The 23,526-nt window shown below is 37.1% G+C and overlaps 1 protein-coding gene and 1 pseudogene across 1 annotated transcript; one reads left to right on the forward strand and one right to left on the reverse strand.

The window, feature by feature from the left end:
- Positions 1–6,854: 6,854 nt before the first annotated feature.
- Positions 6,855–8,134, reverse strand: LOC141497399 (aspartate aminotransferase, mitochondrial pseudogene; annotated as a pseudogene).
- Positions 8,135–20,085: 11,951 nt separating this feature from the next.
- Positions 20,086–21,375, forward strand: LOC141497401 (olfactory receptor 7C1-like). Its single transcript, XM_074200047.1, has one exon. The coding sequence runs from the start codon at positions 20,086–20,088 to the stop codon at positions 21,022–21,024; it is 939 nt and encodes a 312-aa protein (XP_074056148.1). The 3' UTR covers positions 21,025–21,375.
- Positions 21,376–23,526: the final 2,151 nt, after the last annotated feature.

Genomic DNA, 23,526 nt, shown 5'->3' on the forward strand with positions numbered 1-23,526 from the left:
TGGTATGAATTGTCAAGGCTGCAATCTAATTGGTTCACCCACTCCATACCATTTTTTAATGCATTTTCCCCACTCTGGTCATACATTGCAAATTATGATGAGCTTCAATCATCATAGGAGGAGTGTATTGTAATATGTCTGAACCTCATTAACAAAGAACACTTGCAGAGATCAGAGACCCTAGTCAATCCAGGACTAGCTGGATCTGACTTTGGCTTAATTTCAGGTCTTGCATTTTTAGGTCAGGTTGGAAGACCTCTCCCAGTTCAGTGATAGGTCATGGTCAATTCCTTTATCTTCCCTTTAGTCTTACTCTCAAATTCCTGAATGAAGACTGATGTCTTTTCAGCCTAATCCAATATCCATAGATAGACCCCAGACTATGTAATGTATATTTCTAACTAGCAGCCTCCTCCTTTTGGAAATTAAACACTCAGGGATTTCTTACAAGTACTAGTTATTACACAGCACTAGCCAGTCACCCATAATCTTCACTCAAGATTGGATCAGCACCTAATCTGTATAATCCTCTAGGAAGAGAAAATTTGAACATCCTTTAAAGACTGAGTCCTCCTTGATTAGTACAAACTTAGTGACATCATCCTAGTCAGTTCTTGTAATGTAATACTCCACTTCTTTACTTCTCCCTCTTAGTTTCCCCTAGATTGCTTATAGACTTAGCTAAAATCTCATCTTTTACAGAAAGCCTTTCTTGATCCTTATTGCTGATAATGCCTTCCCTCAGAGATTACTTTCTATTTCTCTTTACATGTTTTGTTTGCATTTAGTTATTTATTTCTTGACTCCTGCATTTCACTGTGAGATCCTTGAGAGCACCACCTTTTGTTTCCTCACTGTTTAACACAGTGTTTGGCACAAAAGGAGTGCTTAATGTTTTTGTGCTGATTGATTGATTTCATTCTGCTGAGGAAGGAAAAGAGAGAACAATGATCTTAATTTTTTTTTTTTTACTGTAGAAGTTCCATTAATCAACTTTCCTTCTATCCTGCACAAATTTTAGTAAATGATCTTCATGAAGGTTAGGAGTTTTAAGATATTTTTCATTTTTTTCATTATTTTGTTGCAGAAGAATCTCTATGTAGTTCATTAAACTAGTCCTTAAAACTACAGATTTTCCCTGAACCTATCTTCAAATCATTCAAGTTTAGTTAGGTTCCAAAAGCCTTGTTTTCAGGTGACAAAGCCTTCAGGAATTCCTTTCCACTTTCACTGTAGGAAGATAATTGTAGAGGTTACAAATATATGGCTTTTATTAATTTTGCCATCTTTTTTTTTTTTGCATTTTTCTCCTAAAATTCACCCATGATCCCCAAAGACAGGCCTTGAGGTAGGTGTTCTTCTCTTAGCTTCTCTTTCTGGGTTTTGTTGATTGGGTTTCTATTAAGAAATTTGTTTCATATTGTATATGAGGGAAGATCAGAAGACCATAGCACAGGGCCTGTTTTCTCTCTGCCATCTTGACTGGAAGTTTCCTAATTTAATTCTTAATTAAGACTCTATGCATGGAGTTTGACAGTGATTTGCCAGGGTCTCACTTCTAATAAGTACAAATTTGAACTAAGGATTTCCTGACTCCAGACAAACACTCCATCCATTCCTTCACATAGTGGCCCACTATCTGATACATATTCCATCAAATAGTAGATAATAAGGCCAAGTAAACATGAGTTCCATTATATTTCCCTTAGGTTAAGTGTGCACTAATAATAGAGTATGGCCAATTAAATCTCTAGATAAGAGGAGGAGAACAGAAAGTTCAGAGATTATAAAAAAATGATCATACTATAAACCACCGCCAAGGAAGAATGTAAGTGAGACTTGGGAATGAAGACTTTTTCCCTTTGCAGAAGGGAGAAAAGAGAGACTTAAATACAAGACAGTCAGCTCCACCCTCCTAACAATGCTGACCAATATTAAACCTCTGATTTGAAATAAGGAATTTCTTTCACCCTTACACCCTTAAATTTTTGGTATTACTTCATATTTATTTCATACAAAAGCAAGATGATCTAGGAATTCTAAGTAAATGGAGGTAAAATTTAATTTGTAGGTATAATTGAAACTCACTCTGATGGGCTTATAAATGCAATCTGAAAAGAAAGTCTATAATAGCTGGGAGTAGAAAGGAGAAAGCTATAAAAAGGATTTTGGAGAAGGCAAGAGTAGAAATGAGTCTTGACATAAGTCAGGGAAGAAAACCAAAAAGCAAAGGGAGGAATAAGAGGATTCCATGAACCAAGGCAGATTGAGTGTCAAGTGTAAGATTTTGTTAAATTGTATTTGAAAAATGTGTATTCTGTCCCTTTCATTCTTCTTTGTACTTATTAGCTATTCATGATCCATCCTAACAAGTTGTGATTTTATATTTTTATTTTGTATTTTATCTGCAATTTGGAAATTGTTTATAATAAGAAATCTTTAAATATCAAAAATAAAAATTTTTCAGTCCAGCAACTCTCTGAAATGGCTCATACCATTAATAAACCTTTGAACAATAGATATTAGATAGAATAACATGTTTGTTTCTTCCAAATTTGTCTAGTTAAAACATTTTGAACCTCTTGAGTACAGTGTGGAATGAAGAAGAAAGTTCCCCTATAAGAAACTCTTTTATGATTAAGGTATGTGATCCAAGGGCAAAGAAAGAGGAGACAGGATAGTAGAAGTCAGGCCAGCCCCAAGAAGTAGTACAAAAAATTGATGAATGAAGAAAAGTAAAAAAATATCTTTTTCTTTTTCACCTTTGATCTTAAAGAGAAAAGGCTGGAGGAAGAAAGAACTGAAAAAATGTTATATAGCAATGTATATTATGTAACATAATTTAATATGGCAATGAAGGAGGAAGTAAATGATTCAACATGTATCAATGGTTCATGGATGGGTCATATTATAAAATACTACTTATTAATTTGCTAATCAATATAACCTATATTAATTTGTGAAAGCAAATTGTGAATGCAAAAAAGCCTAACTACAAATTCATACTTTGTAAAACTAGGTAACATAATGGCAAAATTCTTCTGAAAGAACAAAAGATCAAGAATCCTAAATCAAAGAATGACAAATAGTGGAAAAGAGGGAGGCCTAAATCTTAATCCATAATTTACCAAATAGTAATTATTAAAGCATTTGGTGGAGATTAAAAATTGCAAAAGTTGATCAAGAAAACAAGTTGAGTACACAAGATTCTGAAGCAATCGGACATTAGAAGATGATGTTCAACAAACCCAAGATAAATAACTTCTGAGAGAAGGATTCCTCATTCAAGAAAAAACTGTTATAGAAATTAGGCTTATATACATGCTATATACCATAAGAATACCCAAATAGATTCAGAACTCAGATATAAAGTCTCATCCTAAGTAAATTAGATAAATAGGAAAGGATATAATTTCCTTAATTATAAGCAGGGAGAATGTTCTTGACTAAAATAGTATTTGAAAGCATCAAAGGATTAAAATGAACAACTTTGTTTATAATGTATTACAATGATGTGCATATTTTCTTATTTTCTTGGCTGATGAAAATCATGAGGATAAATAGAAGTTATTAAATTAAAAATGAGAATTTCATATGGTTTACCTTCAGGATAGCTCTTCATTTCTAGGAAGACAGCATTTAATTCTATCAACAGTAAAGTACAAGTGAAGCTTAAAGAGAAATACAGGATTCTTGACTCAGAAGGAAGATGAACTTCAGTCTTATGCAAATAGTAACAATTAAAAGTGCTTTTATGAAGCTTTGAAGACTATTTATGAACCAAAGACATATGATGCACCTCAACTACTCAGTGTTGATAGAGCCACATTGATTAGTAATAGGAACATGATCCTAGAGAGATGGGCTGAACATTTCCAGTATTCTGAACAGATCATCCTCAAATAATTGAAGTCAATCTGTCCCTAGCCGAAGTTACAACTGAAGAAGAAGTTTTGAATGCCATTAGGCTCTTTTCCTGTGGCAAAGCACATGGTATTGATTCTATTCTGAGATTTTCAAGGTGGAGAATCCATTGCTCATATTGTCCATCTCTATAAAGGTAATGGGAATAGATTATTCTTTGAGAATCACCTGGATATTTCTCTCTCAGTCATTATTGGCAAGTTTATTTCCAGAGTCTTTCTTAATATCCTGATTCTTCATTTGGAAGGTGGTCCTTTATCTGAGACCCAGTGTGGCTTCAGAAAGAATTGAGGAACACTGGATTTAGACTTTGCTGCTCAATAATGCCAGTAGGGAAAGTGTGACAGATAAAAGGTATTTGGCTATCAAACTGAAAACCTACAGAACTACTGTGATAATTCCCTTGTAGTTCTGTGAAACCTAAACTGTAACTGAATTGTCCATTTAAATTGTCTTAGGAAGATTCTGAAGATCACCTTGAAGGAGAAAATACCAATCACTGAGATCCTTTCTTGAGTCAAACTGCCAAGCATTAAAATGTTATTACAGAGAGTGTAACTCTCTTGGGTTCACCACATTGTTCAAATGCCAAAAAGACTATTTTATGGGGAACTTACACAAGCACTTACACTAGGTCAGAAGAATTGAACACCGTGTCACCTTTATGCCCCTGATCTAGGGTCTTTCTTCAGAATTTAGGAATTAATTGTGTAGCATGGGATACATTGACATAGGACTGACCAATATAGTGGGCCCTCATTAGAAAGGTGCTGTGCTCTATAAGCAAAATTGAATTGAAATAGATCAAAGGAAATGTGAGATTCTTAATTTTTAAGGAACCCAACAAACATGGTCACATGGACTATTTGTACCCAACCTTTAGTGGAGCATTCTGAGCTCTTATTCATCTGATTAGCCACAGTCAGACATCCTGAAACTGGACTCTTAACAAAGTGATATCAAGTTGGACTTCTTTAAGAATAAAGAAAAAGAACCAGCTCTTTCCATGACCACATTGTCTTTGTGTAATCTAAGGCTAAACTGTTCATTAATACTAGAGTTGGGGTCCCTTGTGGCATAATGATGCCCCCAGCAATATCGGTAATCTCTTATAGGAGACTGACCTCGAATTAAGTGGGTCAGTTCTCTCCTCCCCCAACTCTGGCTCATTATGCCCTAGTGCCAGGGATAATCTTTAAAATAGTCAATATATTAATATATATATATATATATATATATATACACATATATTACTGCATGCTTGATACTATGCTATTCAGTGGGAATGCAAAGAAAAAGAAAAGACAGTTAGTTTCTACTAAAGGAGTCCATAGCCAAACTGGGATAAGGAGATGCCAAATGCAAACAATTGTGTGCAAATCAAAATATATGTAATTCCTAAAAAAGAAGGCAATAGAATTAAGGTAGATCAAAAAACTTTTTATAGAAACTGGGGTTTTAGCTGGTAATTAAAGGTAGCCAGAGAGAGCAGAAAATAGCAATAGGGAGGAAGAACATTCCAGAAATAATAAATAGTCTGGAATGAAAATATCTGAACTCTGTAGCTAGATTATAATGTGTGAGAATCATCAAGGAAGTTTTTGTGACACTGTTTTTTTACCTAATTGCTCCCTTTTTGTCTTCTTTTCTGGTTCATCATCATTGTTGTTTGCTCTGAAGGTGAGTATCCCTAAAGGATTGATCTTGAGTTCTCTTTCCTTTAGACTTTAAACCATCTTAATTAGTGATTTTATCAACTCACATATATTAAGTGGTAGATTATTCTTAGATCTATACAGTCTTTTGAACTCTAGTCCCACATTGTTATGTCCCCCATTTTTAGTTATGTCTGACTCTTTCTGACCCCATTTAGTTCTTTTTTTCCCAATCTACAACAATTTTATTGTAACAGAGAAACCAGGCTGCATAAAAGCCTATGTGATTACATTGGAAGATGATCTCTTAAAGGTTGGAGTTTGAACTTGGCTAGCAACACAGAGAAGCTTACAACCACAGCTCAAAATACTCATCTCCCAGGACTGACTGCCCCGGACAGATTTTTCAGGAGAAAGGCTATGTATTGCACAACCACACTGATGAGGTCTGGTGGGGTGGGGGTAATAAGGGGGACAATTAAAATTTTTGCCATGATGAGATCAAAGTACAGTTAGTTTACCAAATTCTCCTCCTCCACCTTTTGCTAAGAAAGGAGAGGAGAGAGAACATGCTCATTTCTCAAATTCTATTTTACTTAATTCTCTATGTATATGCATCCTGATAGGAAGGGTCTGAAGCAGAGAGAGAAACTAGGGAAGATTTGGGGACGGAAAGCAATAAACATGGGGGGAGGAGGGTAAAGTTTAGTCTTCATTGTTCAATGGCCAACAGCCTCCTCTCTTCTTTTATTTCTTGAAGCCAGGATGCTGGACAACTGCATCTATGGTTTTCAAAAACCCTGCGATACAAGAAGTCTCCATCAGTCCCAGTAGGCCAGTGAAAGGAGGGAGTTAGAATTGAGCAAGACTTCTTTGCCAGCTTTTAGCACCTCAGAGATTTCTGTTATGTGCCATTTATTACCTAAATTAAAGCTCTTGAATATTGTAATTCCAAGACTTGGGGAAGGCGAGAGAAATTCTGATCTTAGGGCATGATTTTTGGTAGCATTTACTGTAAACATAAAATGTTTTGAAAAAGTTGTGGAGGATGGGTTGGGGAGTTGAGGGTAGATTGCTCCAAACAGTAGTTTCAGATGCCTTTAGCCTACTCACAGATCTTTTTCTGAGATACCTTCAGGGGTTGAGCATTAAGCACTGTGGTTGAAAGAAACTCACACCACTCCTGTCTTTGCCAGCTCAATCACCTTTCTGAATCTCAAAACAGTGGAGTCTGAAGGTGTGAAGGTTGTCTCTGCTCCATCTCACCAGGGAGAGTTATTTGGTTACTTGGTGAATGGCATGGGCAAGGTATCCTACATTGCTTGATGTGACCCCTGCTACAGAAATGCAGCCATCTTTTGTCATATAGATGGAGAATTCCTTGGTCAGCTGTTCTACCTGCTCAAGTTACAGGCCTGTGAAACAAAACATGACAATCTGGTCAGTGATATGCTGCCAATTGTGGGAGAGCCTTCTTTCTTGAGGTTGGAAACCAGCTGGGTCCACATGCTGATAATGCGATCTGCCGTGCCTTTCACCACTTGCAGCCATTGAGACCTCAGATCAGGACTATTCAGGATTGTGGTGGCAATTTGGGCCCCATTGAGGGGGAGTTGGAATACATGGGATGAATCAGGATTTTCAACTGGGATTCTACCCTTTTGGCTTCATCAGCATCTTTACAAATCATGGTAAAGGCTCCCATATGTTCACCATAGAGGCCACGTTCCTGGCATGTGACTGACAGAGAGACATTAATGCCCTGCTCAGTGAAGTGGTGAACCGCTCAGGCATCCTTGTTGCCATCTCCACTGACAAAGCCCTGGTATGCCATGTTGAAAAAGGCAAAGAGTTTCCTTACTACAGATGCCATTTCTTTCCACTGCTCAAGACGAGGATGGACTCCAGTGGGGTTGTGAGCACAGGCATACAGAAGGATGACACTATGTTCTGGGATTTTTGAAATGTCTTCCATAGCTCCAGTATAGTCAAAGTCACAAGTCTTGGGGTCATAGTAGCGATAGCCATTCAGCTGCATGCCAGCATCCCTGAAAATGGGGGTATGATTTCCCCAGGATGGTTTAGGAAGATAGACATCTTGGCTGAAATTGAAGAACTGTTGCAGAAAACTGGCTCCTACCCTCAAGGCTCCAGTTCCAGAAATAGTTTATACAGTGACATATTGTTTGTTTTTCAGAACCTCACTATTTTCTCCCAGGGCCAACTCTGCTGATGTCTTGCAAAACTCAGCCAGTCCTCCAATGGGCAGATACTCTTTGTCCATGCTCTTCCCTGCAATTTGGGCCTCTGCCTTACACACGCTTGGAAGAACATAGAGCTTCCCATTATCATCTCGGTAGGCCCCCAACTCCCAAGTTCATCTTCTTGCTATTAGTGTCCCTCTTAAATGCTTCAGTCACTCCCAAGATGGGGTTGGGAGACCACATTTCTACGTGGGTCCACTAGGAGCTGGATTGGGTGGTGGCGGTGGCACCGAGGCCCAGGTGGAAGGAGGTGGCTCTGGAGAGCAGGAGGCAGGAGTGCAGCAGTGCCATGGTGGGCGGAGAGTCAGAGAGAGCGAGCGGGCAGGCGGGCGGGCGCACAGGAGCTGTGCATCCACTGCTGCAGGTACAGATAAAGCCCGCCCCGGAGCTCCGCAGGAGGCACCACCCTCATTTGGTTCTTGACAGAGATACTGGAGTGGTTTGCCATTTCCTTCTCTATCTTATTTTATAGATGAAGAAACTAAGGCAAATTGGGTTACTTATTTGCTAAGGGTCACATCCCTAGGAAATGTCTGAGACCAGATTTGAACTCAGGAAGATGGGTCTTCCTAAATCCAGACCTGACATTCAATTCACTGTGATACTTACTTTTCCCTCCATCCTACATTGCCAGTTTTCTTTTGTATCTCAGATGGAATATCCAAATTGATATGCAAGCATATTAAACTCAACCTATCTAACCAAAATTCATCCTTTTTCTCTCCAAAATTACTTTTTTTCTGAATTTCCTTTTTTTTTCTTTTAGTCACCAAGCCTTCTATCCTTGGTGTCCTTTTTTGACTTCTCAATCTCCCTTAATTCACATATCCAACCAATCACCAAATCTTGTCATTTCAATATCCAAAAGTTCCCCTGCATTTATCTTATTCTCTCTACTCAAATAGATAACACCATAGTTAAAATCCTTAATTCATTTTACTTTTTCTACTGCACTGAGATCTTAATTGGTTTCCCTTCCTCAAGTATCTTCCATTCATCTTTTTTTTCCCCTTCATCTTTCACAGAACTATTAAAATGATTTTTCTAAAGCACAAGTCTAGCTGTGGTGCTACTTTACTTGACAGACTTCATTACCTTTCTCTTACTTTTTGAAGAATTCTACTGTTTTACTTTTCAAGCCCTTCACACAATTTGATCCTATACTGTATTTCCAACTACTGTCCTCACACTGGGCAGTTCCATCAACCTGAACTTGTTGTTCTTCAAACATAGCATTTCTATGTCAAACAGAACAAAGCAAAACAAAGCCTCAGGTCAAATACTATCTTTTACATGAAGTCTTTCTCTATCTCCCTACTTGCTAATGCTATCTCCTCTCCAATTACTTCATATTTATTTTAAAAACATTTTGTCTACCTTTGTACGTATATGCATGTATCTAGTATAAAATATATTTATATATATATTTGGTAACCATATATGTCTATATATTACATGATAGATTGTAAACTCCTTGAAGGCAGGGATTGTTTTATATTTGTCTTTGAACCTCTTATGTCTGGCACATAGGAGGTACTTAATAAATACTTACTGATTGGTAACATTCCTTAAATCTTCTATTTTATTTGCAGTGTGATTTCATTAGTCTTTTGCTTTCATTAGTTTTCTTGATTTCTTCATCACTCAAGTTGAACATTGATTTCCTGAGGTTTCAGTCCTTTACTTGTGGCCATTTTTCTTCCATCTTGTACTTTTGAAGTTAATTATTTTGAACCTAAGAAAGAGACTTAGGTTACTTTGATCCTTTTATTGAATGAACAACTGCCAGATCCTAGAACCCCTTCATTTCCACTTAGTACTACCAAGTTTCCTTTCTCAAACTTTTGTCCAATTTGTCCTCCATGACTTTTGAAATTACTCACTTTGTTCCTCAGAATCAGGGATGGATCTATCACAGAGATCAATTCCTAAGGATTCTCTGCTTGTTATGGCCTTCTCCAGTGGCTTATGGGGTGTTTAGGGAGGACTAATATCTGTGATGTGAGGACTAGTTGAGTCCTGTTTAGTATTATTTATCCACCTTTGTTGGGACCTTTCACCCATCTTTCACCTTTGGTCCCAAGAAACTGTAGAATGCATAATGAAACTGTCTTGGCAGATTAACTAATCCAGGCCTGGAACTTGTGCAGACTTTGAAGATACCAAGTTAAATAATTATCTAGTTGTCCTGATTAATCTTGCCTTTAGACTTCAATGATTCTGGAAGAGAGAATGAAGTTGTTGATTCCATGTAATTCTGAGTTAATTAAATCCAGTTCATGCACATGTTAAGATCTGTGATGTCACTGATCCTCTTTGAAAATGAAGGATGAAGGGTGGCTAGGTGGAGTAGTGGATAAAGCACCGGCCTTGGAGTCAGGAATACTTGGGTTCAAATCCGGTCTCAGACACCTAATAATTACCTTAGCTGTGTGGCCTTGGGCAAGCCACTTAGCCCCATTGCCTTGCCAAAAAAAAACCCTAAAAAAAAAGGAAAATGAAGGATGAGGGGCAGCTAGGGTGGAGCAGTGAATAGAACACCAGCCCTGGAGTTAGGAGTGCCTGAGTTCAAATCTGGCCTCAGAAACTTAAAACTTACTTAGCTGTGTGATCTTGGGCAAGTCACTTAATCCCATTGCCTTACAAAATCCCTCCACCTCCCCCCAAAAAGGAAAGATGAGCAATAATAACCACAATGACTTCTGCAACATCCTGATCACCAAAGTCCATTTTTTAGGAAATGTAAGATTCATTCTTTCCTTAGAATAACTAACCTCTAAAAGTTTAGTCAGTCCTCAGGTCCTGAGTTTATTGTACTAAAGTGGATTACTTGTCTCCAGAGGATTCTTCTTCTTCCTTCACTCATAAGAGTTCCTTTTGTTTTGGATTTTACACATACAATATCAATGGCAACTCTCCTAGGATGGGTATTTCTCTTTGTGTTTCAGACTTTGTCTTCTTGCTAAGACGTCCACACTGTGGAGCTTTTGACCCATTTCAAGGCTCCCACAGAGAGACAATAACTACAAAATAGCCTTTATCACAAATCCAATCCTGAACTCCAGGGACATAGCCTAAAACACTTTACACACTTAGTGGTGATGTAGGAAACACCGGTGATCACATAAATCCTAAAACATGGACATAAACATAAGGCTCTTTTGCCATAATCAGTGGCCTGCTTAGAGGTAGCTAGCCCCTATTTTTTGATTTTGGAACTTTGAAAATTTTGAAGTTGGTAAATTTTGTATTTCTTTTCCCCCACTTAATAGTGTTTTATTATTTTCATTAACATGTAAAGATAGTTTTCAACATTTATTTTTTTTTAAGACTTTGAGTTCCAAATTTTTCTCCTTCTCTGTAGCTCTGGGAAGCTGGAACTGGGAAAGACAGGGTCTTTCCTTCCACTGCAGGCCATTCTCCATAGGAACCTTGGAGAAAAAGCCTGAGTGAGAATTCTTCTGTTATTGGGGCTGTTGGCCTTGAGGTCTGGACTGAGGTGATCAAAGAGTTTAGGAGTAATTTCTAGTCCAACTACCTCATCTTACAGATGTGAAAACTGAGACACAAATAGACTAAGGAACATATTTTGCTTAAAATAATGCATTGTCATAACAGAGCTCAGAATCAAACTTAGGTCTTTTGAGTCAAAATCCAGAACTTTTCCCACAGGGTTATTCAATCTCCAAAAGAAGGAGGTTGAGGTCCTTGCCATATTTTAAAATTTCTTTAGTTAATGAATTTTTTTTTGAAGATCTCCAAAAAAGACATAGTACTTAAGGTTGTGGAGAATAGAAGAATATGGGGATAAAAGAGAGATTATAACTCATAAAGTTCTTCTCCTCCCTTTTAGATTCCAGCTCTTGATCTGGGAGAGGAAAATGTGAATGTTACACACATGAATGTGTAGACATGTAAGCATACTAACCAATTTTCAAGGCCTTCCTGCTGAGGTAGCAACTCAATGTTCTATGATGTTCCTTCTAGATCTATTATCCCATTTTTTTTGTGTTTCTTTATCTGACCATGCCTGTGTCCATGTATGCATGTGTGTCTGAATATGGTAGGATAAAGGGATTTTGTGTGTTGGATGAATCCCCAGAAATTACAATTCTAATCTCCCTCTTTTTTCTCATGCAGATAGCTCCCAGATCTTCATACTAAGTCTCAGGATCTCTTCTGCACTTGCCAGCTGCTGGCTGGACCCTTCCACTTAGTATTCTAGAACATATAAATTTCAGCATTTTAAAACCAGAATTTGTTTTATTTTCCTCTAAATCTGCCCATCTTATAAATTTTCTTGTTTTTAGGATTCTATCCTACTTTTAACCTGGCCACAAATGTTTACAATCTCAGAGTTCTATTTGCTAAACCTTGACTACTCTTATCACTCACCTGAAATTAGAACCAAGTCTTATCAGTCTACTCCCATAGCCTTCCTAGAATCCATTTCCTTGTTTTTACTTAAATAGCCACCATGTTACTTGAGACCTTAATGAATTTTAATTTTTGAATGGGACAATCTACCCGGATATCTTTTTTTTTATCCATCTCCTCTTCAATTCATCTCTACAACTGCCACAGCAATCTTCCTAAAGCACAGGACTAACTGTATCTTTCCCTTGAACAAGAGTCTTCACTGTCTCTCTATTGCTTTCAGTTTAAAATGCAAATCCTTTATTTTGACATTTTGAAACATTTCATGATCTTTCTCTTATTCTGGTAATCCTTGTTATGAGATTTCTTTAAGTTTGGACATTCTGTGTTCTAGTCTGAAATTCCATAGTTGTTCTATAAAGAACTTTCTGATTCATTGATTGCTTTCTATTTTATGAAAGACATTTTCTTTCTGTCTCCCGATTCCCCATACCAGCAAAAAGTTCTCATAGACTTCAACTGGAAAATCAGAGTCTAACTATATCAAGTGGGGTATTTAGGAACCTTCATCTTAACTCATAGGACAAGAGAAATATTCATTTTGGGTCACATTATATAGAAATTTAGCTAGAATCATTTTGTCCAAGTTCTTCACTCATTTTAGAAAGGTACTTTCAGGTCTCAATGTCCAAAGATATTTCTGATTTTTAATGCCTTTTCCCCAACTCCATGATAATTGCTGAATTTAGGAGTTTGAAGAAGGCTTTGTACTTTCAGGCTTACTTTTTCCTTTATATTTCAGATAAACCTTCTGTTATTTCAAATCTTCTAGCTGTCCTTACCCTCAATATGCTCGTTTGTTCTTCCAAACTGCCCATACCACCTCATTTTTCCTATAGTCAAGAGAATATTCAATAATAAATGCCCCCTTTGCCCTTTTTTTAGGTTTTTGCAAGGCAATGAGGTTAAGTGGCTTGCCCAAGGCCACACAGCTAGGTAATTATTAAGTGTCTGTGGTCGGATTTTAACTCAGGTACTTCTGACTCCAGGGCTGGTGCTTTATCCACTGCGTCATCTAGCTTTCCCCCTTTTGCTCTTTCAAAACACAGTGAAACCAATTCCTCATTGCTCCAAAATATCAAAGAACTATAATTTCTTTTGTAGGGATGCTTCTCCCAAGTATCTACATAAAAATCTCTTTTTGATCCAGTAGAATGAATGTGACCAACCTGGCTCAGAACAAATCTGAACCCATGTAATCTGGACTTTGAGTAACCCATAGATTCCACTGCCAGAATTGGGAGCTTAGTTTCTCTGCCTTGATCCAATTCAATACTTTCTGGACCAGTCTGAGCAAATCCAACCAATTCCATTCCAGTCCCATCCACCCCAGTCCACTCCAGTCCAATTCAGTTCAATCCAATCCTATTCAGTTCAATCCTGTCCTGTCCTATTCTATCCAATTCAAGATAATTCAAAAGGCATTTATTAAGCTCTTATTATATGGAAAACATCAATTTAGGTTTGGGGAATTCAAGGAAAAACAAAAAAATGATATGACTTAAAGGAGTATACTAGGCAGCTGGATGAATAGAATGTGTTCATTCATCAACAAATGAGATATGAGTCATCATCACAGCCTTGTAACTAACATAGTTCATGATATTTATTGGGGATAGTGTGGCACATGTATTCCTTCATTTGACCTCTTTATTTCTTCAACACCATCCTTTATTCTTTTTTATTTTATCACATTTTTTGCTCTATGCTCCTTTTCTTTTCCTTGTCTCTATCCTCTTATATTGGAGAAGATGAAAACTGAAATCACTTCTGGTTTGAATATTTATGAATTTATTTAAGAACCATCTTTGCAGATAATAATTTCTCTATTCCTGTAGGTTTCAACCAGAGTCTGGATAAATATTTGCTAAGGATATTGTAGGGGATCCCTTCTCCTCTTTCTCTTTTTTTCTTTTCCTCATACTTTGGTTCCTCCTCCTCTTCTTTCTTTTTCTTCTTCTTTTTCCTTATTTTTTCCTTCTTCTAGAATCACAGAAGCATAAGATTTCTGAACTGGAATGAACCAAACTGGAAATTTGAGAATATAATATATACATACAATATTAGAGTTGGGAGTTAACTTAGAACATAGAACATGGGATTTTTTGAGTCAGTATATACCCTGGAATATAGAATGTTAATATCAAAATGTCTTTTAAATATCAGGTTTTAGATCATAGAACAGTGGAACAACATTGATTTAACACATGAAGAAACTAAGGGCTCAGGAAGTTACATAGCAATAGTAGGTTTTTATTCCTTTGACTTAATTCCTTAACCCTTTCCACTATAATAGTTGTTTATTCAGTTCTAGCTTAAAAGCTTCAGTGATATGGAACTCAATACATAATGAGATTGTTCATAGATAATGTGAGCTGGATGATCTTTCTTCTTAGGGAGGAATTCCCTCTTCAATATAACAAAAAAAAGTCACCCACAGAGTGCTTGGAAATTTCCAGTGATGTTAGTCAGTGATGAATTTTTTAGACAGGAGAGACTTCAAAGGCCTCTAGAAAATCTCCTCTAAAAATTATGAATACAAGGAAGCCATTCTGTCTCTGCTTGATAGGTTATTTAGTTCCCCATAAGATAGCTTTTCCTTTTGGACAGTTCTCTCATCATTAGGAAGTTTTCTGCCAGGGTTTCCTACCCCACAGGGAAAGGAAAGATAGTTTATTATGCTTTTCTAATGAGGAGCTGAGGGTATTCAACCTGTTTGGGTCCCAGGAACTGTAAATATTTCTTCTTTTTCCTCCACTGACCAGATCCACAAATAATCTATCTCAGGTGAAGAGAGAACCCACTTTTGCTCCACTCATTATGCCTGAGACCACTTTCTTATGCTCACTTGGGGTTATATCTCCTGTCTTCCTTGCCCTTCTTGCCTACAAGCCAAATCAGAAGAAGGGTCAATCAAAACTGGTCTCTCTTTGATGCCCAGTGAATATTTTGGTGGAAGACTCAAAAAGTGAGAGGAGGGAATACAAGGGAAAGGCGGTAGTCTATTCTTCCTCAGAAACACAGAAATATGGCATGAAGCTTTGCATAAGTCAGATTATGATACATTTCAGTTCAGCATATGACCTGAGCTTAGATGACATCCCAGACCTGGGATCCCATTCTGGGGACTAGTGAATAGCAGTAGAAAGAGTCTTAGACTCAGATTCATGAGACTCAAATTCAGGTCTCAGCGCTGTCACTTGGACCACAAACTTCTTCCTCCAGCTGGTTCCTAGGCTGAATGTAAGTGTGTACTTGCATGGTGATGATAACCTTCATAGATGAATCAAATGAATCTCATAATACTGACAGGCCATAAATCAGTTTCAGCTTAATAGTTTTTTTATTTCAGTTCCTGATGACATGTTTGTGGAAATATCTCTATAAATCATTAGAGAAATGCAGGTAGTACTTGTCTTTTGAACATCAGAGATTACAGTCTAGTAGATCTTAGCTTATTTCACCAAAGCCTAGCTTCATGGTAAAAGCCATGCCAATCAAGTCTCAATTTCCCCATCTAGGACCTCAAGTGGGACAAAGGGGTCAATTTACTCTACCCTGAGAGGCAGAGTTCTGGGGACTTTATACACCAACCATGGGAACCCATGAGCATCCCTGACTGTATGAATCAGAGCTGTGAGAAAACCTACAGACAAATTGTCTATAGAGCCAAACTTTCATGGGGCATAATCTGGAGAGATGAGTATGGAAAGTAGAACAAGGTTTCTCTCCTGTCTTAGCAGCTGATAGGGAATCTACGACCTGAGGCAGAATTCTAGATAGAAATCTAGCAACTTGGAGGGAGATTTCCTGGTTACCATGGCAAGGAGAAGATGGGAGGAAATCTCAAAATGAGGGGAAAACCAGAATTGGGTGATGGGGATATGCAAGTGCTTTAGTGAAAGGATGGTAAGTCTCTTAAAGAGGCAGAGAATTTGACTCCACCAGAACTCAGGATCTCATTTTCTAAAATTATACCTTTGGGATATGAAGGGTGATGGACGCTTTGGGTCAAGAGATTGTGACTGATCTCCCAAGTGTGTATCCTCCAGCTTTTCTATCTTAGTGGGAGATCCAGAATGGGATTATGGGAAATAAATAGCATTAGAATGTTAGCCTCATAGATTCAGAGTTGGAAAGTTGTACAATGGATTAAAGTATTGGACATAATTTGAAGAATTCCTTTGTTTATTTCTTGTCTCAGACACTAGTTGTGTGACTTTGGGCATGTTACTTAACCTCTGTCTGTCTTAGTTTTCTCATCTGTAAAATGGTAACAATAAAAGCAACTTTTTTTTAAGGTTTTTGCAAGGCAAATGGGGTTAAGTGGCTTGCCCAAGGCCACACAGCTAGGCAATTATTAAGTGTCTGAGACCGGATTTGAACCCAGGTACTCCTGACTCCAAGGCCGGTGCTTTATCCACTACGCCACCTAGCCGCCAATAAAAGCAACTTCTTCTTGAGCTTGTTCTGAGAATTAAAAGACAAAATTAAGTCAATGATTATAGTGTTACAATAATTGTGTTATAATTTTAGTGTTGTAATAATTGCTAGTTACTGTTATTGCTATTATTATTAAGCATGAGGAAACTGATGCTGAGGGAGATTAAGTGATTTAGCCAAGTTCCAATGATGTTTGAGAAGGATTTGGATGCAAATATTCTGATGACAGAGTCACTATTCTAGAAAGCAATGAGAATAAAAGTTATGATAGATTTACCTTTGTGAACTTGGGAAAGTCATCTAACTTAAATTCCTTCATGTCAGGAAATTGGAATACATATAGAACCATTAAAGTCTTTTATAGCTGGGGGTATGCTGGTCAATGTTTAACAGCCAGCTCTATATAAAAACTTCATGCATTATGCATTCTTAATTTCATTTGGTTTATTAACAGCTTTTTCATTGTTTAAGTCTAGATGATCAATACTATGGTAAGTCTTATTCTGATTTATAGCACTTAACTTTGACCATTTTTGAGCTCTAAAATACCCACATTGAAAATTTGACAATTGATTCTTCAAAGTCAGTCTGAGTAGGCTCCAGCATGCCCCTGATTGTATGTATATACAATCTATCTATCTATCTATCTATCTATCTATCTATCTATCTATCTATCTATCTATCTATCTATCTATCTGTATGTATAGCCACATTTAGCATTCTAAACATGACCAGAACCTGTGTCTTGACTTTGTCACTGACTCACTGTTTGAGATGTTGGTAGATGGACAGCCCTCCTTTATTGCTTATTTTCTAAGAGGCAAAAAAGAGGAGGTTGAAGAGAAGATGATCCTTTAAATTTCCTTTCCACCTGAAAATTTTCTGTTGGAATGTCTCTTCTGTTCTGAGAATCTAAACTCAAAGTCATTACAACTCTTAGACATAAAAAATCCATTTTATTGTTATCATTTATATTTACAAGATAGTCATTTTTATCAAATCATCTAGTATTCAATCAGTACCACTCTATGCTGGGCAGAGCAGCTGGGTAGCTCATTCTCATTGGATAGATAGGGTGCAAATCTTCCTAAGTTCAAATCTGGCCTCAGATATTTTCTAGGTGTGTAACCCTGGGCAAGTCACTTGATCTTGTTTGCTACAGTTTTATCCTCTCTAAAATGAACTGAAGAAGAAAATGACAAAATTCTCTAGTATCTTTGCCTCTAGTAAAATGGTATGTGATCACAAATAGTCAAACATCTGAAAACAACTGAAAAATAATAAACAAATCTTCTGGGTATTGTACTAAGTCCCAAAAATAGAGAAAAAAGGAGGGAAAAATAGTCCCTGCTCTCAAGGAACTAACTGTATGGATGTGGTGGAGGGAAGGGCAACTGTATATTCCAATTGTATACAATATAATATAGTAGGAGTAGTCTAAGAGGGAAAGGCACTAAGATTTAGGGGGAATGAGAAAGGCTTCTTCCTACCTTCCTGTACAATAAATAAAAAATTATGCAAAAACATTGAATAGAGAGATAGTTATCTGACAATGGATGTAAAATTGTGACATAACCATCTTCCACCTCTCTGAAGTGAGGGAGAAAGAATGCTTCATCATTTTTTTCTGCTGAACCTTCTTCATGATTTTTTTTTCATTATTCAGTTTTTAAGTTTCCATCAGGTACATTGTTTTAATCATTGTATAATTATTACTGTCTTGCTTCTTCATATTTTACTATGTATAAGTTCACATAGATGTTCCCCAAGCAGCTAGATAGTGCAATAGATAGAATGTTGGACTGGGAGCCAGAAAAATCTGAATCCAAATGTGACCTGAGATACATACTAACTGTGTAAACTTGGACTAATCACTTCATTTCTTTTTCTGCCTCAGATTTCTCATCTGTAAATTGGAGATAGTAACAGTATCTGCCTCCCAGAGTTGTTTTGAACATCAAATGAGATATTTAAAATGCATTGCAAATTACAAATCATCACATATTTATAGTTATTATTTAATAATATAATATCTATTATATTTAGTTTGTATTATTATTAAGAGGAAGATGGAATCAAAGATAGCATCAGAGTTTCAAACTTGGCAGACGAATAGTGACCCTGACTCTTGTAGTCTCCGCTTGATTACATCCAATGATGAGGAACACATGACTTCTTCAGGAAGCATATTCATTTAATGGACAGATATACTTTTAAATATATATTATTTATATAATATAAATATATATATATATAAATACATACACACACACACACACACACACACACACACACACACACACACACACACACACACATATATATATATATATATGTTTTGATTTGGAGCCAAAATTTTCCTCTATAATTTTCATTCATTGATTCTCATACTACTTAGAGCTTCCCATTTTGCCTGACTCTGATTAGGGATTTAATAAACTTTTATTGATTTGACTTTAGTCTCTGAAAATGAATGCATTGTCTGAGCCAAGCTGGTATATGCTTGCATTGTTGGACTTTGGCATGAACCTTGAATGCTGTTAGAATTGCTTTACTTTAGGGACAGCTAAGTGGCACAGCAGATAGAGGACTGGCCCTAGAGTCAAGAGAATCTGAGTACAAATCTGGCCTCAGACACTTAATAATTGCCTAGCTATGTGACCTTGGGCAAGTCACTTAACTCCATTGCCTTAAGTAAATAAAATTTAAAAAAAGAATTACTTCATTCTCTAGATTTAAGACATAAATATAATTGACTTTGATTTTAACATTTTGTTCATTTTTCCGAGTTCTGGCTTGTACTGGCTTTGCCATTATTATGCTTCTAATATAATAACAGGTCATCATTTAAATGACCCTCTTTTTCATGAGTTAATAACCTGGAATCCCTTGCTTGCTTGAAGTGATGTCTTTGAATAGATTTCATGGGGTATGTGATCTTGGGTAAGAAAAACTACATCCTCATTTTCCCAATTTCTAATTAAAATTTTATCACTTTCTTCAATTTCTTTTGAAAATTACTCTGCAATGAGGTCCACAGACTTCAGCTGATTGAATTGTAGGTCCATTACTCAGAAAGGTTAAGAACACCTGCTCTACTTGTTCCTTGCCTCTCATTTCTAATACTTTTTCCCATTGTGGAATGAAACCATTCCACTGTTTTGCCAAGTTACTTTCCTTCCCACGGAGGTCACTTGAAACTGGAAACACCAAGCACTGGCTCATGAGTACAATTCTTAGTTCAAAAAAGGTTGATTCTAAAATCAATTTTTGTTATTTTATAATTTTCAATATGTGAACATCTTATGCTTGTATTTCCATTTTCTGTTCTTCTGTTTCTTTCTTACAGACCTATCTTCCACATGGAAGAAGTAAATCAGACATTTGACTCAGAATTCTTCCTTCTTGGATTTTCTGAGAAACCAGAGCAAGAAATGCCCCTCTTTGGGTTATTTTTGGGCATATACATGATTACTCTGGTTGGGAACCTTCTTATAATGCTGACCATTATCTTTGACTCCCACCTTCATACCCCCATGTACTTCTTCCTCTCCAATTTGTCCTTTGTGGATTTGTGTTTGGCATCAACTACTGTCCCAAAGATGTTGAAAAACGTCCTGATCCATAGCACAGCTATCCCCTATGCTGACTGTCTTGTTCAAATGTGCTTCTTTCTGGTTTTTACTTGTATGGATAATTTGCTCCTCACCCTGATGTCATATGACCGATTTGTGGCCATCTGTCAACCTCTGCACTATGTAGCCATCATGAACCCACAACTTTGTGTGCTTCTGGTTCTGTTTTCTTGGATTGTAAGTTTTCTAATCCCTCTCATCCACACTGTGATGGCAGTGCAACTCTCCTTCTGTAAAGACCATGACATTCCACATTTCTTCTGTGATCTTTCTCAGGTTCTGAAGCTGTCTTGTTCTGACACCTCGATCAATAACATCTTGGTATATTTTGCAGCCAGCTTGCTGGGTGTAGTCCCTATGGCAGGGATCTTTTTCTCTTATATTAAGATATGTGCTTCCATACTGAGAATCCCATCCCGTGGAGGAAAGTACAAGGTCTTTTCCACTTGTGGGTCTCACCTATGTGTTGTTTCCTTATTCTATGGCACACTTCTTTCGGTGTACTTGAGTTCCTCAACTACCTACTCTCCCTGGAAGAATTCAATCATCTCAGCAATAAATAATGTTTTCACTCCCATGCTTAACCCCTTCATTTACAGCCTGAGAAACAAGGATATAAAGGATTCCTTAAGAAGACTCATTAACAGACTCACCTCATATCATTGATGGGGAATAGCCATTTACCTGGGAATTTGTTATTATTAATTGTGACCAAATATCTGACCTTTTGACATCCTGGATTTCAACCATGATGCCCATGACTCTCCAAGCATATGATCTTTGTTACTCTCTCAGTCTCTGTGTCTCTGTGTCTCTATCAGTCTGTCTGTCTCTGTCTTTCTCTCCTTTCCTCCTTCACATGCTCTTGCCCTCAGGGAGATATCTATGGTAACTTTTGTCATTGATTTCTGATTAGTCTGTAACTCTACTTCATCAGAATGATGCTATCCTAACAGTAGAGATTTCAATGTGTCAATAAGATGAAAGTTCTAGTGCTTAGTATTCAACCTTGTAAACGGTTTACCCTTAAAAAGTTAAGTTTTCTGAATTTTCTTTCTTAGTTTGTGAAATGAGATTCATGCCCTCTAACAGTGTCTTTTTCCCTTCATATCAAATGTTACAAGAAGCATTATGTGTAATTGATACAAAACTGGCCTTGCAATTAAGAGAATGTGTTCATATCTTACTTTTTTCATATGCCTCTTCTCTGTCTCTCCTCCAACACTCATTGGTACAAGCTAATTATATTTCCAGAGTGTTGAATCCTAATGCTCTTCTCAAAAATCTTATAAAGACAAATGTTGAAAAGTAACCTAATTTACAATTTAAAAAGTAAAATATAGCAGTATTTGAAAAATAACAAAAAAAATACCTCCTGTCCAAGGCACTGTGCTAAGATCTGGGAACTGAAACCAAGAAAACTTCCAATTTTAAGGAACTCATGTCCTCAACCAGGTGACAACCTGTGAATTACCATGTGCAAAAGAACTAAAAGAAAATAAGTAGGAAGGTACTAGAATGAAGAGAGATTGATTGGAAAAGGCTTTTTGTAGAATGTGGGGTTATAGCTGGAACTTGAAGAAAGCCAGGAGGAAGAGACAAAGAGGTCAACATTCTCAGACATATGTCAGGGTTATCCTCTCCTGAACCAAAACCAACTCTTGTCCTTTTTATAGATTGGCTGAGAGGACTAGGGAAAGTCTTGTACCAAGAGATGAATGAAATTTATTGCAATGTCCTACAAAAGCTTGATTAACAGTTAGACCCATGATCCCATCCAGAAGTTGAAGTTTCTGTATTTGAGAAGGACTGCTACAGAAATTCAAAGCAGCCAATGGCAATTAGGGGTTGACAACAATGCCCTGACTTCTGACTTCAAAGTGAGATGATATTTGCCAGATAATAGGTGATTCAATGGACCCTGAATTCATGACAATCCTTTCTTGTGAGGTCTGAAAAAGGACCTGAGGACCTTTATCTCATTTTTCACTTTTACTGAAGAATTCAACTGATTGACTAAGTTTTCATCTTCTCTCAGACTTGTAGTGGTTTCATTGGTGGGGTTTGGAAGAGTCTTTTTCTGTTTCTATAAACTCAAGCTCCCATCCTGGTTTGTTCTCCCTATTGCAACAATTCAAATGAACCAATTAACACAATTAGCTTAAATAAAGTGTTATTTACTGATATGATATACAGAAATTGCAAGTATTTTCACTCATTATTCAAGGACTCATTCTACCCTATCTCTTCAATTTTTTCATTCTTTTGATTTTGTCTTATATCTTTGTACTTAGCACATAATTAGCCTGTTGTCCAATTCTAGTTTTCTTCTTTAAGTTTTTTATCCTCTATTTCAAGGTCGTAGTGTTAGGGTCTGAGAAAAGACCCCATTTACAGAACAGAGGCACTCGACATGATGGAGATGCAATAGCAAGGGTTTATTAAACTAGCTCGAGCTAGGGTTCCGTCCTAGGTCAGGGCTAGGATCCTGGAACCCTGAATAAAGTGAGGAGAGACCTTATATATGGTTTGGTAGGGGAGTTTCAAGGATCTACCTGCAGATTGTCTTGAGATGGTGCGGCGTGTTCTTATTGGATGCAGGTACTCAGAGAAGCCCCCCTGCTGCATGGTCCAAGGGCTGACCAGGCAGAATGTTCAGAAGCTGATCTGGCAGGAACTCAGCAAGCTGACCAAGAAGAGACTTAGGGGCAGAATTTAGGCAAAAGTTCATAGGTTTTGACACTCAGGATCTTACAGGCATTCGGGCTAAAGTTCATAGGTTTCGAAACTCAGGGTCTTACAATAGATTTTTTTCCCCATAATTTTCTTGATTTTCTGGTATTGGTCTTACTTGTTTTTCTTATATTTCCTTGTCCTTCCATAAATGATTTTTAAAAGGTTTTTTTTGCAAGGCAATGGGGGTAAAGGGGCTTGCCCAAGGCCACACAGCTAGGTAATTATTAAGTGCCTGAGGCCAGATTTGAACTCAGGTACTCCTGACTCCAGTGCCAATGCTCTATCCACTGCACAACCTAGCTGCCCACCACAATTGATTTTTAAAGTACTTTATAAGCTCTTCCAATTACTCTTTTTGTACTTGGGACCATATATTATTTCTCTTGAATGAGAAAATGGCTGCTTTTAGTTGAATCATCTTCCTCTGAAAAT

This window comes from Macrotis lagotis, chromosome X, assembly GCF_037893015.1.
Source record: "Macrotis lagotis isolate mMagLag1 chromosome X, bilby.v1.9.chrom.fasta, whole genome shotgun sequence".
NCBI lineage: Eukaryota > Metazoa > Chordata > Mammalia > Peramelemorphia > Peramelidae > Macrotis > Macrotis lagotis.